At 36.6% G+C, this 20139-nt stretch overlaps 1 protein-coding gene across 1 annotated transcript in view; it reads right to left on the bottom strand.

Annotated features, from left to right (window-relative positions):
• The window catches only part of p115 (General vesicular transport factor p115), a 134084-nt gene that overhangs the window by 32020 nt on the left and 81925 nt on the right, over positions 1–20139 (bottom strand). The window contains exons 11-13 of the mRNA XM_083141489.1: positions 13202–13312; positions 9717–9897; positions 4500–4690 (exon numbers count right to left, since the gene is read on the bottom strand). Coding sequence (XP_082997615.1) covers positions 4500–4690; positions 9717–9897; positions 13202–13312 — 483 coding nt within the window. The remainder of the gene's footprint in view (positions 1–4499; positions 4691–9716; positions 9898–13201; positions 13313–20139) is intronic.

Below are 20139 nucleotides of genomic sequence, written 5' to 3'. Positions count from 1 at the left end.
TTTCTTCTCAGCACACCACCTGCATGTGACTCATTACTGTATCGTTTAACGGCACATATATATGTAAGATTGAAGGTTAAAAATAGAGCTTGATACAGAAGCTAATTGATCCTGTGTAAGCGAGGCCTCTACTGTACAATTATTCATCAAATGAGCACCATAATAACGACAAAATTGATGCGCTATGGCACAGGAGATTCATTACATTACAATTACATTACGTCAAAAAAGTAAGCTTATTACAAATTATCTTGTAATGTACAAAACATATCGTAAATTGTACAAGAAAAAACAATCTTCAGGCCAGTTTGATATTTATTGATCGAATAACTATATGGTTGCAGTACGCGCATTAAACCTTTTTCTTTTTTTGGAGGGGGACAGCACTTAAAGTGAGCCGGATTGCATCGGAACTCCATTCTGGCAAACTTTGTTCCTGTTGCGACATTTGACATACATTTTATATATTTAATGCATCATGCAAAAGTCCATTCTTTGTTACATTAACCCTTGTAAAAAATAGATGAAAGGGATAAAATAAAGTTCTTGCACTAAATTTGCCTCCTGTCAGTGGGCGGACCGTAAATTTAGAAAAAAATAATATATCGCGGTGAGAGCTGTTCGTTTAAAATGCAAATGAGCAATTAATTTCCTGAAATGACAGATGTGATAGATCTTCTGTTTATACATTTACTTTAGATGCAATAATAATAAAAATCAAATGTATGCATGATCATTTATATACCATAATATTTAGAGCAGTTCTTATGATAAACATAATAACAAATAATAAGAACAAACTAACTTGTATAGTACCGAAAACTTTCTTTCCAGAAAAAAGCACTGATAATAATAGATATTTGTTTCATTTTGCCGGAAGCTAAGTGACTCATGTTGTGTCACTTTGTGTCCCGTCATGTTGCATTACATTGTGACTCATCATGCCTCATCGTGTTGCATCGCATCGTGACTCATCGTGTCAGATCCAGTGTGTGGCTGGCCTAAAGTTGTGTAGATGTGTAATCGCAACAATGCTTTCAAAGCAAGAACAGCGAAGTTGGATAAAGTTTGAATGTGCCAGCGGCCATACAGCATGACAGTGTCATCAAGGTCTTTGTGAGGCATGCAGGGAATCTGCGTTGCCTGCGACCTACATTGCAAAAGAAGAGACAATACTTTCTGCTGAATCAACCCATCATTTTGCATGACAATGTTCAGGCACATGTAGCGCAACCTGTGGCTAATTTGTTAGCTCGATGGGGTTGGCAAGTGATCTACCATCCCCCATACTCCCCATACTTAAGCCTCTGCGACTTTGATTTGATCCCTAAGATGAAGGGCATTCACTTCCGAAATATTCCAGAGATTCTTCAGGCAACAGACACCTCCATTCGAACCATCAACAGAACAGGCGCTGCTACACATATACTATGACTTCCACATTGTTGGCAATGGTTGTACACAATGTTCATGATACATCGAAGGACTGTAAAAGTTTCACACAGGTTATCTCCTTCGAATCATTTTTGAATAAAAAGTTGCCACAATCAAATCTCCAAGCCACTTATTTGTAGGCGTTTTACACTTCAATTATAAGCATCAATTTGCCAGAATTATGCTTCAAAATATTCGAGAATTATATCAGAATATTAAAACATGTGTTGTGTAATAAAAAAATACAGTTTCTCATGCAATATTGGTGCAAAATAAATGGAAACTTCGAATTTTGCATCATTTCATGAAAGTGTTTAGTGGAAATTTACAAAATGCCATGAAAGACCAAAATGCTGGGAAAGTATTGGCCGGTATTGGCACATAAAATCTCAACTGATACTTTCCGACAGCAATACCACTGATATTGGTATCATAAAATCAGCACAGTAAAACATTATCTATCTTTCCTCAACTCTTTCTTCAGGAAACCACATTATAACTGTGTAAAAATCTGGGACTGAAAAGCATGAGCATATTTTCATACTTACGATATCAGATTTGGCTGCACAGAATCACCCCCTCCCCATTTTTAAGAGTTGCCATTTTTATTTTATTGAAATTTTCTTGGCTGATTTCTTTTTCAATGTTGCACTGTGTATTCACAGTACACACTGAACAACACAGGTAAAAGGTTTTGTATTCTGGAATTCAGTGGCGTGGGGTGCTAGATCAGATAGGGTGACAGGTCACCTGCACTTGCCCCCCCCCCCCACACCACTCCCCCTCTCTGCGTGTCTTAATATAATACAGTAGACCAAGTACAATTCAACCCTTATTGAAATGAACCAAATAAATATACGACGATACCTATGTTACAAATTGTCAGAAGTGACATTTACATGAGGCACGTTAAAATTATATAGTAATAATAATTTTAAAGGAAAAAAGTAAAGTGAAAAATTAAAGGGGTCCCCTGTGCTTCGCATCACACCATGAAGGTGTATTGGGGTGTGGAGTTAGCAAATATGATATAATATAAAGAAAATATTAAAAATAAAATTGTTGATGGGCAACAAAGAATAATTTAATTAAAGCAATTTATGAGTGATCAGAGAAAATAAAATAATGTTTTGTCGAAACCGGTTTCATCTCTTTATTTGTAGATTAAGTTGACGTTTTTTAATAGAGTTGAGTATTCTCGTAATTCAAACATCCTCAATGCAATAATGGCATACAGATGTCTGGTTTTTTTTTCATGATGTCCGCTAGATTTGTAGAAGTTGTTAATGTGACAAAACCCGAACTTTATAGACTTCCTTCTCAGGAACAAACAAGGACAACAATATAATTTGCCACCGGAAGAATATCCAATTAATCATTTTACAGAGTTGTAGTAATTCGTTTGATAATGCCTTGAGTAAGATTTCGTTTTAGTTTTTAATTCAGTTGGTTTGCTGTGATTTCTGCAAAGTTCAATGAACTAAAAGCTTTCGTCTTCAGCCGGTCGATCATACAACACTCGCAACATTCACTTTCTTGTCCTGCCGCTGCATGCGTTGAAACTTTGGTCTTGGGGCTGGTGGAACAAGGGGACTGGAGCTGTTCCCTCGGAAGCTATTTCGCAGTGTTTAGCCAAGGTAACTTAAGGCATTTAGCAAGCGCTTAGTCTGTAGAATATTTTTCCAGTTCGTTATGAATGTCAGATGCAAATTTGTAATGAGATTCAGAAATCATAGACTTACTACATTCAAAAGTATCAGTATGACGCAATTAAACTTCAGCACATAGCAAAAAACTCAAACAAAAGCGAATCCGCTATATCTCTCGGAGGAAACAGCTAGGACGTTCAGCTTCCATGGGACCGTGGGAATCTCTTACCTTCGTGCGTAGTTGGAAATACTCGGTGTTAGGCAGTAGGGGGTGGAAGGATGAGGCTGTCTATGCGATGAGGGTAGGTGAAGTAAACAAACATCCAGCCACGGTGAAAGTTTTCCTTCAGCATTACTTTTGGTTTGGAAATGTTGATTTTGGAAGAAAGAAGTGTTCTTATTATGCAAATATACATAATGTAAATAACTCAAAAGGGCGATGAGTAGGAGGGAACAGCCTGTTCCCTCTGTTCCATGGATGGAACGCCACTGCTGGAATTATATAGATCTGAGATTATTTTTCATTTTGAGCCACCTGCCTTTTTCTTATTTTTATTTTTTACAAATTTGGAAAAACTTTAATAATTTATTATGCTGCTAATGGTAGTTACGAGAATCCAAGTTGAATTAGTAAAAATAAACTGACGGATTTAAATTGTTGCTGTATCTGTTTGAAAACATGAACGTTGATACAAGAATAAAACTTCATTTAATCTACATGTTATAATTACAGCTTTTAGACCATTATGTAAAACTTAATTGAGTTTGCTACAGAGACTCATTTTATTTATATTCTTAGGCCTAATTTTATTTTTAGACCATAATTTAATACTTTTTATGCCTTTTTAGGTGCTTACAATTTTTTCTTGCCTAAGATTTCAAGGTCTAGTTACAAGCAAGACATGATAAAAATGTTACGACATGGATAAAATTGACTGAAAATTTTTATACTTTTGACTGAAAATTTTGGATAACAGAAAGAAAGAAAGTACAAGGATGTTACCAATGCATAGTGTGAAACATGAACCTTTTTCATGGTGATTATTGCTTATTTGATTCATTGGTTTAGTTTATTCCACTTCGCTTTTCTGCCAATTTTGACTAATCATGAAGATGAGGTTAACTGGTGATGAGATTGATAAAGAGACAAAGAGACAATCAAACATATTGGGATGACACAACATTTGTCCTACAGATGATTACACTGGCTGCGAGTCCAGATGAAAGAGCCTCGCCAGTCTGCAAAAAGGAGTCCAGAGTGTATGTGGAAGAGAGGTAGACATTTGGGCATGTTTGAGAAGGGTCATGGTTAAATGGCATAGATTCTTTTCACTGCCAACTGGGTGCAAGTTATACAAATCACAATCATACAAAAATATGAAACAAATAGAACTAAAAATAGTATTCTTGACATACCTCAGCCATAGATCTCTCCCTTTCAAGGGATTCAGTTTGTTGCCTTAACTCTTGCAATTGCCTATCTTGTTCCCTAATAAGCTCCTTGTACTGCATCAGTAGTGCATTGTCTGATGATGATAACGACATCTCAGTGTCACCATTAACTAAATCTCCTAAGGGTCTAGGAGTTACTGCTTTTGTAACAACACCTGTTTCAGAAAAAAAAAGAACATTATTTTATAATTGTAACAATGCACTGGATTTTCATCTTATAACCATCGAACTTCGATCACTTCTTACAAATTTTAACATGACGATTTCTGAGGATAAAACAAAGTCAATGGCAATAAATGGTAAAAAAAACTTCCTAGAGTGAAAATAAAGTTATAAGATTAAGTGATAAGTGCCAATTTGGCAACAATGCTGCCACATGTGTAGTTGCGCCAGAACCTTGAAACCGACCTTGAAACCAGTGTTGTGTCTGAGCTTGCAGTTGCCAGAGAGTTGTGTTCATGCTAGTGAAATGCTGCCGAAAATTAACCGTATCATGGCTCTTTTCCACGCACATTTTTCGTACAACTGAATAATGAAACAGTGCCGGGAAAATAGTTTAACCATTGGAGTGACCACAGCTAAAGACATCGTGGGTGCTTCGTGGAATTTGGCGAATTGCAGGCCAGGAAAATTCACCACTCCAACGTGACATGGTCCAGAGGTTCAATGTGGTGCAGTCCACTGTCAGCGACATAATTCGTTGCCGTCTTGGCCTGAGGTTCGTACATAACGGCCAGGTTCACAGCCTCTTCTGCCACTTTGCAGAATGCAAAACCAACTGCCGCAAACTGTACGAAAGACACTTGGCAGGGTCAAAATGAAAGACAGTTGTCACATTGGATGAGGTCTACATATATCTCACACGTAATGGTAACATTAGGGCAATTACGTACCGTGACACCTCTGGCAAGGGACATACTGACATATTTCCGCCAGTGCCGAGAAAGTTTCCTGCAGGGAATCATGATTGTCGCCAGATACGGTTACGAAGGGAAGTTGGAAATACGTAAGGTGGAGAAAAACATAAAGGTGAATGCTGCCTACTTCCAGGAATCCATTATGGTCCCAATCTATCGGACAGACATCCCTATTTGAACGGAGCCAACAAGAACCAGGTGCAGATCCACATGGACAAAGAGTCTAACCACACCACTAGATCATCCCTCTGGTTTTATCAGGACATGGAGCAGGAAACAGGAATCTGTGTTATTCCCTTTCATGACATTCCTGTCCAAAGCCTTGATGCCAGTCCAATGGATTTATGCGCATTTGAACTGTTAAAACGACATCTACAACATCGCTGCCCCCGCACCCTCACTGGGCTATGGAAAGCCTGTAAGGAGGAATGGGATGGAATTCCTATGCATGTGCTCCAATGTAGTTAGTTGCAGTGGAAATTGTGATGTCGGGCGATAGTCCATAATGCTGGTAGTCCCATAGAACACAACCAGTGTTGGTGGCACCGCTTTTCATAGGGTAAATACACTTTACATATCGGTCAGATATAACCCGATCAACCTCTGTAATTGAACAGGTAGCAGACTTTGTATATTTGGGAAGCCATATTTCACAGTTCCAACATCAATAAGGTGTTGAGAAAAATTTAATAAAATATAACAGATTAAATGGAATTTTGAAAACAAATGAGAAAAGAAATTCAAATTAATACCATAACATAATTTCAAAACCAGCTTTTCTATTGTAGCAAATGTTGGACTCTTCGTCAACATGATAAAACTAGAATAAATTGTTCACAAATGAGATTTTTGCTGTCTTTAAGTGGAGGAACCTTACGAGACAAAATTAGAAGTGAAGAAATCTGAAACAAGTGGAAGGTTGAAGTAATGGTAGAAGAATTTCAAAAATATCAGTTAAAGTGGAACTGACATGTTCTGATGATGCCAGATAGCTGTTTGCGTCGAAAATGATTACAGGAAATAAAAAAGGAAAAAGAAATTTAGGGAGACCATATTGCCAATGGAATGATCAATTTTTTTAGTTGCAGAACGGTCTTTGGTTACCCAGATCTGCAAGAGAAAGAAGAAGAAGATTGGATTTTTATAGGGAAATTCAAGTTATGACAAGTTGAAATCTGAAGTACATGGGTTATCCAGAAAGTAAGTTCTAATGGGCTATTAAGAAAAAACAAGAATATATTTACAAACAATTTAAATTGTAACTCAATGTACCATCAGGTCCGGATTAACCTATGGGCAACTGGGGCAATTGGCCCGGGGCCCCCACCAAAAGCAAGCTGTGAAGGGCCTCCACTAAAAAAATCTTTTAACTAGCTAGTTATGCTTGTGAAAAATTACATAAGTTGTATTTTAAAACCCAAAAATCTTCAATATTGTCGTATGTCTACACTCTTCTGGATCCAATTGTAGCACAGCTCTCAGTCGATCTGTTTGTAGATATCTGAAGCTCAGAATACTTTATACCATGGATTGATTTGGCTGTGGTGTGGAAATAAGGCACACTTATTCAAACAATCAATTCTCAGATACGATTAAGATAAGAAATAATCCTACAAAGTACATAACTTTCTTTCGTTAATAACATCGTATTAGAACTGAGTTTCTCTAGGGAAAAAAAATTGTGGAGATACTAGCGCTCTCTCTTGGTGCATCAGTGAACTACGGGACACATTTCCCAATGTCGAAATTCTCTTTAGAATGTATTTGGTCTTAATGGTAACAAACTGCAGATGAGAAAGATCTTTCTCAAAAATTAAATTAGTGAAAAAGCTTCGTGCTGCCATGGGACAGAATCGCGTATCCAATCTTTGTTTATTAAACATTGAACATGAACTTCTTCGTGAATTGGACTTCGATGATATAGTAGATGATTTTTTTTCGAAAAAGGCAAGAAAAGTGTGTCTACTATAAGTGTTAAGCCTTTAGAAATTTTCTTGAAGAAAGTGTAGTTACTACAATTTCCACAATGAACCTGTCGGTAATTGTCCAGTAGATGGACCTGACATATTTACTCTTAATTGTAAATAATATCATTTATAATAAATTATGTACGTAAGTACAATCTTCTACTCAGTTCTTTGTTTCAGTCTGAACACCTCAGTATTTACTATATATTGTACGTAGTTACGGTGTTCACTCTTCATAATATACTGTAGACATTTAGACACAGTATTTTACTGCTGCTATAGCGATACAATTTTCGTCCTGTAACTTCATTTTACTGCACTATTCTACCTGCAAACCTATCTGCCGCACTATTCTACCTGCAACCTATCTGCGATATGTTCGATTGTGAATGACTACTGATTCTAAAATCAGGTCTACCATTTCAACTGCTGAAAATTGGTGGTTAACATATTGAGCTAATAAAGCTCCTAGTAAAAAAAAAAAAAAATTAAAAAAAAGGGGGGGCCCCACAAAACATTTTGCCCAGGGGCCTCCACAAACCTTGATATAGCCCTGTGTACCACTTTGTGTATAAAGTGTCTAATGATGTCACCTGTGATGCAAACCACATGCTAATAAGAAAAAAATTCAGTGAAGAATGCAGGCTCAACCAGGAATTAAACTAGTGTTTTTGAATACTGTGCCATTACGTTACCAACTGAGCTGCTGAGCCAGCCCTGGCTTCGCCTGATTATTCACTGTCGCTGTTTTACCTGTGTGGAGTTGTCTCAGCCCGTGCTACCACAACGGGATCTGTTTCCTTCATGTAATCTGAATCAGAAGATAATTTACATCTCTGTGCTGGAAGTGACAACATTAACAGTGTTTTAAAGGCATCGTAGTACTGGCAGAGACAATTCCACACAGGTAAAACAGCGAAAGCAAAAACTCAGGCGACGCCAGGCCTCACTCGGTAGTACAACAGGGTGTCTAACAAAATAACAAATCTAAATATCTTGACCTTTTCAAGATGCTTTCTTGACTTTTATTTATCTTTTCTTAACATTTATCTAATCGCCCCCTACTTAGGTATAGTTTCAAATTAAGAAAATAGATATTTTTATTCAATGAAAAAACCCCACCACAGATGAAAACTGAAGCAGCACTTTAACAATAGGATTAGACTTGCTACATCTATTAATACATGTAAAAATTAATGCTTTAGATGTCATCCTAGATGGGGAATGGTCACATTAGTTTATTTAACAGCTTTACAAAATTTCACTCATACAAGAATGTAATTCTTAACCCATTCGCGTCATATGATGAGCAGGACTTGCATGAACCTGTTATGACACACAAGTCGTATGACAAGCTCAGCTCACAATGCTACACTGCTTGATAGAAATGCACGTAGTTCAGTGTGTAGCTCATAGATGTCACTTGTATTCATTCTACAATGAAGTCCAGATGTGTGGTGTTTGAAATTCCTTCAGTGTGGCACCACTCGATGTGTATGTGTGGAGTAATAAAAAACAACATTTCTTTATCGTATGCCACTCCTCAGCTGCCATTATGGCATCAAAATTTTGCATTTTCCGCAGTTTAGTAATCAATTTAAATGTATAAGTCATTTTCAAGTTTTTATGCATATTTAGCCTGTCAAAACGCATATAATCTGTTAGTTCGACACTAAAATCAAAACTCGATTCTTCGTTGAATCTGGTGTTCAATGCTAATATTCCTTTGAAACTAGTTTTCTACACAGCCCAAACCAGAGATAATTTTCAGAAAAATATTGGATTATTACACAGATCTGAGCCAATATAGCTTACATTTTCTCACATTTCAACCCTTTGATCCGAAGTTTGGTTTTTATGGAAAACTTAGAAAACTTAACATTTTCAACATTTATGTAGGTAATTTATTTTAATTTATTTTTGCATTCCAAACTGCCATACTACAGAATTTAAATATGATTTCTTGGTCAACTCCGAAGATATTTAAACATGACGTCAATGTTTTAAGAAATGAACTGAACAAATCCTAACCACAACTCAATACAATTTTAGATTTCCAAATATCTAATTTTATCAAATCCCCGTGCAGGTTTATAACAATGTAAATTCATAATACTGTAAAAAAAAAAATAGCAAAAATGCTTGACCACAAGCATAATTACTTGACTTTCTTGACCTACCGGTTGATTTCTTGACTTTTTCTCGACATTCTTGACTGGCAGACACCCTGAACAAATAATATCATAATATATTCCACCAGCGTAAACACTATAATGTAAAAATTTATACACACGTACCTTCCAAAGCTTTGAAGAGCCTGCAGAATTCATGGTCATACAATAGTTCACTAGGTTGCCTCGGTCTCAGCTGAGGATGTTTTGCTGCTCGACTGTACAATTCATGTTTTGACACTTCACCTAGTTTGTCCAGGAATGTTTCAAGTCCTATTCTTTTGGCAATTAACTGACGCAAGTTTTCCTGTTTTTGGAGGAAAAAGAACAAAAATGTTACTATCGGTTTGGCCGACCCTCTGTCACTGCAAACAAGCAGCTGATTGCTTGTACCTAAGATGTGGATCTTACTTTATCATGGAGAAATTGTTGCAAACAGCAACAGATTCTGAATGAACAACAAGAGATTCTGATATGTGAAAAAGTGTCAAGAAAAACAATACATTGTTAAACAGTGTAATGCACACATGGTTAATTGATTGGTTCTAATTTTTCTTTACTTCACTACCAACTTTGCCTAATTGTGAAGATGAGGATGAGTGATGATATGATGAAACTGATGAAGGGACACTCACAAAGATCATCCATGTCCAGGCTTGGATTCGAACCTGGTATCATAACACACTCTGCTAACCACTCTGCTATGGAAGTCAGCAGTACGAACAGATCTGATCAGTTATAATATTGTAATATTAGCATAACTGTTTTTAATTTTGATTTGATTTGATTTGCTTTTATTTTACTTTGCTTTTTGTGTCACCTTTGGCTAATTTGCGAAGATCAGGATGAGTGGTGATATGATGAAATTGATGAAGGGACATTTACAAAGAACGCCCTTTCCCAGGCCAGGATTTGAACTCTGGACCTCTGGCATCGTGGGTAGCTGTGCTAAGCACTCCACCACGGAGGTTGGTGTAATTTCTTTAATTTTTAGTCTAAATTTTAATATCTTTAATTATCTTCACATTCAATAGGTGATTATTAATTTGGATTTAAACGTAACAGATCAACTACAGATCAATTTTTTCACATCAGACACTTGAGAAAAAGCGGGAATATAATCAAATGCCCATCAGCTATTCATTGATTTAAAAAAAGCATATGATTCAGTCAAAAGAGATAAATTATATAATATATTAGTAGAGTTTTGGAATACATAAGAAGCTTGTTAATATGATGAAACTATGCACCAGTGAAACAGAAAGTAAAATTCGTGTGGATATTAATATGTCTGACAAATTTACAATTCATGATGGGTTAAAACAAGGAGATGCATTATCTCCATTGCTCTTTAATTTTGCCTTAGAATACACTGTTAGGAAGGTAAAAGAAACTAACAAAGGACTAAAATTAAATAGTGTGACTCAGCTGTTAGCATATGCAGATGATGTAGGTTTACTGGAGGATGATGTAAATACAATTAAGAATAATACTAAGATATTTTTCAAAGCAGCTAAAGAGATAGTTTTGGAAGAGAGAAAACTAAATATATGATTACAGGCCAAAACCAAGTGTTAGGTAATAATCAAATCTAATTACTGATAACAACTCGTTTGAACCAGTTTCCAAATTCAAGTACTTAGGAGTAATAATAACAAATGAAAATGATATTAAAGAAGAAATAAAAAGTAGGCTTAATTCAGGAAATACATGTTACTTTTCTCTTCATAAACTTTTGTCTTCTTGTTTATTATCTAAGAAACTAAAAGTTAAAATATACAAAACAGTAATTTTGCCTGTAATATTATATGGATGCGAAACTTGGTCCCTTACATTGAAAGAGGAACATAAATTGAGAGTATTTGAAAATAAGATCCTTGGGAAAACATTTGGACCTAAAAGGGATGAGGAGACAGGTGAGTGGAGAAGGTTACGTAATTTAGAACTACATAATTTGTATTCATGTCCAGATATTATTAGAATGATTAAATCAACAAGAGTTGGGTGTGCAGGCCATGTTGCACGAATGGGAGAGCATAGAAGATTCTTGTTGGGAAACCTGATGGTAAGAGACCAGTAGGAAGACCAAGACAAAGATAATGGGATAATGTTGAGGTGGACCTAAAGGATATTGGTAGGGATGGAAAAGAGTATATAGATCTTGCTCAGGATAGGGACAGATGGAAGGCCTGTGTTGCTGCAGCAATGAACCTTCGGGTTCAAGAAGGCTAGAGAGTTAGTTAGTTTTCTTCATCTTCAATATTTAAGCTTTTCCCCTTTGACAAATTCTGTTCAAATAACAGAGATGAGGTAGAAGCAAATGCAAAATGAGAATTAACATGGAATTGGTTTACAAATGTTATTCAGATTTCACTGTTTCTCGCACACTTTCAGATATATTTTCCCTACTTCCCTTTTCAGTACGTAATTTGTGAATCCAGAATTCCCGTTCCTGAGAAATCTCTCTGTCATAAACAACACAGCTCCTATGATACAAAGGCCATCGGGGAAGAATGGCAGAAGAGGGTGCCAGCCGAGGGAACGGTAAAGACTCTGGGAGTGGAGAGTGAAACCGGAGGACTCTCTCCAGAAGAAGATAATGGTTACCGTAGCTACGGAATCACACAAAGCAGTGTTTCCTTCACCTCTCCCCTCCCTCCCGCCAAGCATTTTAAAGGGAGCCGGTGGAATCTCATCCTGCCAAACTTTTTAAAAAATTATAGCCGGGTCATCTCCGATTACCTAGATGACCCAGAGTATATGCTGCTGGTGTGTTGTTCAATACTGGGCTTATGGATATTGAGGACAATTACCAGCAAAACGGCACTCAACATCAATGACGAGGTACAATGTTGAACATGTTAATGAACTGATTCATAGTCCAGAAATTGCACGTGCGATTTTCAGGTCATTGGGTCTATGAAAGAACTACTTGTGAAGCGGCAATATAATTCCGATGAGGAAGTAAAAATTGTGACACAAAAATGGTTATCGAAAGTTGGATGGGAATTCTTCGAACACGGTACAGTGAAACTGGTGTCACGCTATAGCAAATATTTGAACAGACTTAGTGATTTCATGGAAAGGTAGTTTTGGTAGTATACTTTCATGTAAATACAAGAATTGTCCTCCATATTCCATGCTCTATTTCTTTCATGCTAGTGCAACTAATTTTTTGACTGACTCATAAACAATGTTGCATTGAAAATTAATAAACTTCTCACAAATATGTGTTGTGATTGTGAACACCATGTCACCTTGAGTAAGTGCCTCCTCACTGTGGAATTAAAATATTCTATGCTATCAACAGAAAGAATTACTATTTACTTTTTAATACAGGAAGTGAATTTTAACCTTGTTTATTCCATGACTATGAAGCAACCGTTAACATTAGGATTAAGACAATACAAATTTGAACAAATACCAATGTCGACATTAATAACGATTACCAACACTTGAACACTGCACATATTTCTAGTAGTTCAGAATATTAATAATTATTAATACTAATTATTAACTATTTTGATTCTTCCAGGATTTCAAAGACAGTGAGAAGCCTGCGATAACATTTATTAAAGAGGAAAGTTAAGAAGAAAAATAAAAATTCTTACCTTCGAAAATGCAGGAACCGAATTATCATTAAAATGAACACAAATGCCCAAGAGAAATGCACACATTGCTTGTACTAATTCTTCATTGTCATCATGTTCATTAGATCCTGCCTGCAATTAAAAATCAAATAAAAACATTAACAATTATGTTAACTCTCCAGACTATAAAATCAACTTTTAAATTGTTAAGAAAAAAAGGCATACTGGTGGTACACTTAATGGATTGAACAGTAAACATACCACAACGTGAATGGTCAAAGAAAAAACTAAAAGGACTTAACACAAAAAAAAAAAAAAAGAGTCTATCCTAAAAGTTGTTTGTGAAAGAAGAGTTTACAGGATTCTTGTTGGGAAACCTGATGGTAAGAGACCTGTAGGAAAGCCAAGACGAAGATGGAGGGATAACTTTGAGATGAACCTAAAGGAAATCGGTAAGAATGGAAAATAATGGATTGCCGAGGATATGGACAGATGGAAGACTTGTGTTGCTGCAGCCATAAACCTTAGGGTTTAACAAGGGTAGAGAGTTAGTTAGTTTGTTAGTTTTCAAATATAGAGGAACTTGAATGATTTATGTGGTTTATTTTACTTATATTTTCTTCCACATTTGACTAATCGTAAAGATGAGGATGAGTGGGATTCAAACCTGGGACACCTTGCATTATAGCATGTTGTGCTAACCACTCTGCCACAGACAGTGGCTGGAATCTTGATTTTTACATTTTTTTAGAGTACCAAAACAGAGAAACTTATAATGTGGGAAAATGTATAAAATCCACAGAAATTTCATAAACGTTCCTGTATTGGGACCATGAAAATTGAATGTGTAATTCAGGAAAATAAAATATACAGGAATGTAAATCAGGGGTCCACTAAATTAAGTTGTTGTGCCACATGCTTAACGGTTTGACAGATTACAAAGTCAACCAGAACAGAATATAATGTAATAGTCATTTACTCCATGTTCTTTTGTTTTTTTTTATGTCATTTTTTTGCCAGTTAAGGTGATGGTGATGAGTAGTATTGGGATAATCCTTCTACAATTTTATCTTTCATTATTTTCCAATTCCTGACAATAATCCAAATGGTATATCTTTTCAGCTGCCAACTAATATCTTTAAAAATACATTTTAAAATATTGCATTTAATAGAATCAGAGAATTACCGGTATACTAACATAAAAACTAATGAAAGGGAAAATACAATGTTCTCGAGGTGTAAAGAAAAATTTCTGCAATTTACACCAAGTAAAATGAATGGGAATCTTAAAACAAGAAATTAGAGTTAGAGAATTAATTTTTCGGATCCGGATCCGGAATTTTCAGATCCGGATCCGGAATTATATTTATATAATATACATACATACACACATATATATAGTGTGTGCGCGCAAGCGCGATTTGTAATTAATGAATACACTTACAAGGGAGGTCTAAGTCTCTCCCTCCGATTTCCATGAAACTTGGCAGGTGTATGGAGGGGCCCAAAGGAAGGAAGAAATACGTGTTTTTGTGTTTCAGCTAAAAAAAAAAAACTGTTTTAGGGGGCAAAAACCCCCTCAAAAGTCAAAATGAAGACAAATTGATGCGGGGATCTGACCCCTGTGTGCCACTCCGATTCCCATGAAATTTGGCAGGTGTATGGATGGGCCCAAAGGAAGAAGTATGTGTTTTTGTGTTTCAGCTAAAAAACAGTTTTAGGGGGAACCCCCCCCTCTCAAATGTCTAGATGAGGAGAAATTGAAGTGTGGATCCAACCCCGAAACCACGTAAATATGGCATAGGAAGAAACAGGGGGCATAGGGCCTCTCTATACACCTGCCAAATTTCATGGAAATCGGAGGGGAACACAGGGGTCAGATGATCCCCACGTCAATTTGTCCTCATATTGACATTTGAGGCGGGTTTTGCCCCCTAAAACATTTTTTTAGCCCAAACAAAAAAAACACGTATTTCTTCCTTTGGGGCTCTCTATACACCTGCGAAGTTTCATGAAAATCGGAGGGGGACACAGGGGTCAGATCCTTACTTCAATTTGTCCTCATTTTGACATTTGAAGGAGGTTGCCCCCTAGAACAGATTTTTATCCGAAACAAAAAAAACACGTACTTCTTCCTTTGGGCCCCTCTATAAATCTGCCAAGTTTCATGGAAATCGGAGGGGGACACAGGGGTGAAATGCCCACTTAAATTTGTCCTCATCTTGACATTTGACGGGGGTTGCCCCCTAAAACAGTTTTTTAGCCGAAACAGAAAAACACGTATTTCTTCCTTTGGGCCCGTTTATACACACACCTGCCAAGTTTCATGGAAATCGGAGGGGAACACAGTGGTCAGATCCCCATTTCAATTTGTCCTCATCTTGACATTTGAGTGGGTTTTGCCGCGTAAAACCGTTTTTTAGCTGAAACAAAAAAACACGTATTTCTTCCTTTGGGCCCCACTATACACCTGCCAAGTTTCATGGAAATCGGAGGGGGACACTTAGATAAACTCCCTTGTTAGTCTTACACTTTGTAATTATATAACACTGCATATATTATAATGTTTTATTTTAATTTGTAAAACTGTAACTGTAGAACAATTGTATAATTTTTGTATAACATTTTTATCTTGTTGTATGTGTTAAAGGTTTCATATTGGAATGTAATGTCTCACATTTATGTGTGTTTCCATTTCCAATACATTGGAATGAATACATATTCGTTTCAATGGCATTTACAAAATCACCTCTGACATTTTATGTTAAACAAATAAGATTCTTTTTGTGCACGAGTGTGTTAGCCGATGCGTAGCAAAGTATTTTAGGAACAACACTTGAAAAAAGATATTGTAGAACTAACTAATGAAAAATTTCTTTGTAATCAAAGATCATAATACCTTTTCAGGTGTGGTAATATTATAATGGGATTGAGATACGAAACTCTCGGATCCAGATCCGGATTTTCGGAACCGGATCCACATTCGGAACTTTCAGATCCGGATCCAGATCCGAGCTTTTGGATCTGGATCCGAAAATTTCTGGATTTTTCGGATCCGGATCCGTTTCACCATCCCTAGCACAAACATGTCACTAACAGAATGATACTTTCAATAAATCCAATTAGCACGGAAATTATGTAAAATGTATAATTTTCATTATTTTTGCAAGGAGAATATTTAATATTCATAATATATCATTTCTTTGCGACAGTTAGCATTTTTCCAGTATGAAAAAAAGTTAATACATTAGTTCTTATTGGTTTGTGCATTATAATCAAAAATATTACACTTGAGAAAACTTACTACAGTATTGCAAAGTACGGACATACAAAAATGTAATGTTCTGTGTCCGAAGATACTACACTCCTATTATTGGTTTCATTGTCTGATGCGCCAATGCGACAATTATGCGGTGAACAGTTATAAACTGATTTTTGGACTGAAAAGACAGGGTGTGAGGATTATGCAGTGAAATACAAGGTGTAACAGAAAAGTAATGAGACTGGCAGCATTGTGCACAAATCGACGATGCTGCTCTGCTGCCTTCCCCTTCACATGGCAATTAGCTTAACCCCTGCTCTTGACTCGGTACAAGTTTCAACTTAATACAGTTGCTACGTGATTGTCTAGACCATATGAAGTGAAGTTGTGTTTGTGAGGTACATTATGAAAATGGACTGGCAAAATGTTTGAGCAACGTTTTGCCTTCAAATGTTGTGTAATGTTTGGCGAATCCGCTACTGTGACTTATAAAAAGTTACAAAGAGATTATGGAGAACATTCCCTATTCAGGGCACAAGTGGTCAGATGGCACAAGTCATTTTTAGAAGGCCGAGAACAAGTGGAAGACGAACCTCATGCGTGAAGACTTTCAACCTCAAAATCGGACGACAATGTGGAAAGAGTGAGGTCTCTTGTTAGATCAGATCGTCGATTGATGTTGAGAATGACCAGTAGAGAGTTAAATTTGAACCTTTCTACCATCCATCAAAATTTAGCACTTGAATGCTGCACCACAACAATGTCCCATGTCACACGGCAGTCTCCATCAGTGAATTTTTGGCAGGAAAAAAAGCATTCCTGTGGTTACTCAGGCCACGTATTCGCCGGATCTCAGTCCCTGTGACTTCTTTTTATTCACCCGGCTCAAAAGCCAGTTGAAAGGTCTCAATTTTGGTACTCTGGATAATATCCAGAAGAGCATAACCGATGAGCTGAAGGGTATTCCAGTAGAAGCCTTCTAGCACTGCCACAAACAATGGAAATAAGGCCTCCATCGGTTTGCAGCTGCCCAAGAGAACTATTTTGAAGGGGATAACCTTGATTTGTAAAAATAATAATATTCATGGTTAAAAGAAAATCAGTCTCATTACTTTTCTGCCACAGTCAGGGCCGGATTAAGACGAAATTGGGCCTGATGCTTGAAATCTTCAGTGAACAATAAACACAACGATGTTATAGTTACTTCACAGTGCAAAGAATAATAGTAACTGTATAATAAGTAACGCTGTAGGCGTCCGAAATTGGGGCTCCAAATTTCATTCTAAGATTTATTTTCAGGTTATTATAGCAAAAGAAAACTGTTCAGCTTTCGGAAAATTCTCATCTGTTTTCATCTGGGCCTATTTCAGGAATGGGCCTCATGCTGCAGCATCAATAGCACCCACCTTAATCCAGCCCTGACCACACCTCGTATGGTAGTCTCGGCTGTCCTATTTACAATTAATTCAAAGTACTTACATGCGGTATTTTCTTCTCTCCTTGTTCAAAGTTTAGAAATTCATGTAAAATTTAAAATTTCCCCCATTTTTAAGCTTAATGTTTTAATGTTTTGAACTTGCACTTTTGTGAAGGTCGTGAGGAAGATCATTCACGTTGAACAAGGAGGAAAAAAATATTGTGCATACGTATGCTGACTTATATTATTATAATTTCTTCTAAATATTCTTATTGCACCAGCATTATATGCAATCATACACATTTGTTCAAAATATATGAAACAACACTTGAATACTGTTCAAGCATTTGTTAATAAAAAGTAGCCGAGTAACTATCCTTCTGAAATATTAAAAAGAAAAAAAAACATGCTTACACATATTGTACGTTATCATAATAGCACAGAGTTTGAATATTATTCTTGATAGCATGAGCTTATTAAATAATGAAAGCTAAGAACTGGAACTCTTCAGAAAAAAATATTTCATACCAAACTTAGTTATTAGAGCAAGTATACAGTTAAAACTTCCACAAAATTCAGATTTCTTTAGCATGTAATACTAAACAAAATAATAAACTTTTAGCGTTACAAAATTAGGTAAGCAGATGTATTTTACCTCCAATGATCACAACTGTTCACTTTCATTTCCCATCAAAACAGCTGTTTTGAGAATTACAAGTATCAAATATCTTAATTAATATCTAGTGATATTAACATTTCTAATCAAAGAAAGTACTTCAAAAAAGACACAAAATATAAATTTATTTTGGTTTGATTTATTTTACTTTGCTCTTCTGCTACCTTTGGCTATTCGCAAAGATGAGGATGAATGGTGATACGATGAAATGGATGAAAGGACAATCAGAAACACATATGGACGACAAAACTTTGAGTTCCACAGAGGATTATATCAGTCGTGAGTCCAGGTGCCAGGGCCTTGCTAGTCTACAAAATGCCAGCGGCATGCATTCGAGGAACGCAACACAACACAGTAAAAAAAAAAAATTAAACATATATTTCATCTTCCCCGAACATGAAAATTCAACAATTATTGCTCCGAAAGCACTTCCACTGCAAGAAATTCCATCTCGTGTAGCCTGTCTTGTGCAGCCTGCCTGGCCTGGCCTTCCTGAAGGCAGTCCCAAGTGATCCCGATTGTGACTTCGGCTCTGTCCACACCCACCCGATCCACGTTTCTGCCAATTTCCGCAAGCAAACGCTGTACAATGTGTTGGGTACTCTAGAAATTCGGAAGACAAACCCCATTGGCTCTGATCAACCCCGAGTACGTGTTTGGGTCTGCCCTCACTTCTTTCCCTGTTCTAAGCATCGAGGGTACCCAAGATTTCAGCAATGTTTGCAGTGTTGGCAGTAGTCAACATATATTTTTTGGAATGTTCAGCTTATTAGCATTTAACAGTCACACGTACATAGATCACCTTGTTGGGTTGCAATAAAAATACATTATAAAAAATGATTGCTGATACAGGAATCAGAGAGGAAGGTAAGAATATGTCATGGTGGAAGATTATATTTAATATACTCATAAACTATCACATATAAAATATTTACATGAGGTCAAAGTTACACTAGCAAGTTCTTTTTTTTTCGTATAGGGAGGTTTGAAGCACAATGGATTGACCGACTGAGGATTGCATCTTGCGTGAAACCCCTTTTGGCATCGTCAGTCTGTCGGGTTGAAAATATGTGAACAATTTACAAGTTTTACACAATTGTCCGAGTACGAGAATATCTGTTTAGTTCCTTTCAGGATCAACATTTTATTTGATTGAATTGTTGTTTTAAGTCCACTTTATGCAGAGAAAGGCTAATCGGGACTGGACCTAAAGTCTAAAGTGGATCCGAACCACTATGTGCCTCCATTGGTCATAGAACCTAGGACCCCTTGATTACAAGGTGCTGATGTTACCACTGCACCATCTGGGAGGCCCCATTTTACTTGAGTTCCATTCAGGGCCGGACTGGGACTGCCAATAGGGCAGTGGCAATTTTCTCAAGAAGGCACTCAAAGAAATCGTTGATTGCAATGGTTTATCATTACTGTAAAGGACATAAGAAATTAAAGAAATTGTTTGTTACCAACACAGATAACAAAAGAACAAGTGTCATGTTTGTGCAGATTGTTTTTATTTTACTATATTTCACTACTTATTTAATGTTAACAACGACACAAGAACTTCCTATAAGCTGTGTGATATTTGAAAAATGATGCAACAGCAC

This window comes from Lepisma saccharinum, chromosome 20, assembly GCF_977018435.1.
Source record: "Lepisma saccharinum chromosome 20, izLepSacc3.1, whole genome shotgun sequence".
Taxonomy (NCBI): Eukaryota; Metazoa; Arthropoda; class Insecta; order Zygentoma; family Lepismatidae; genus Lepisma; species Lepisma saccharinum.
This window is presented reverse-complemented; position numbering and strand designations above follow the sequence as displayed.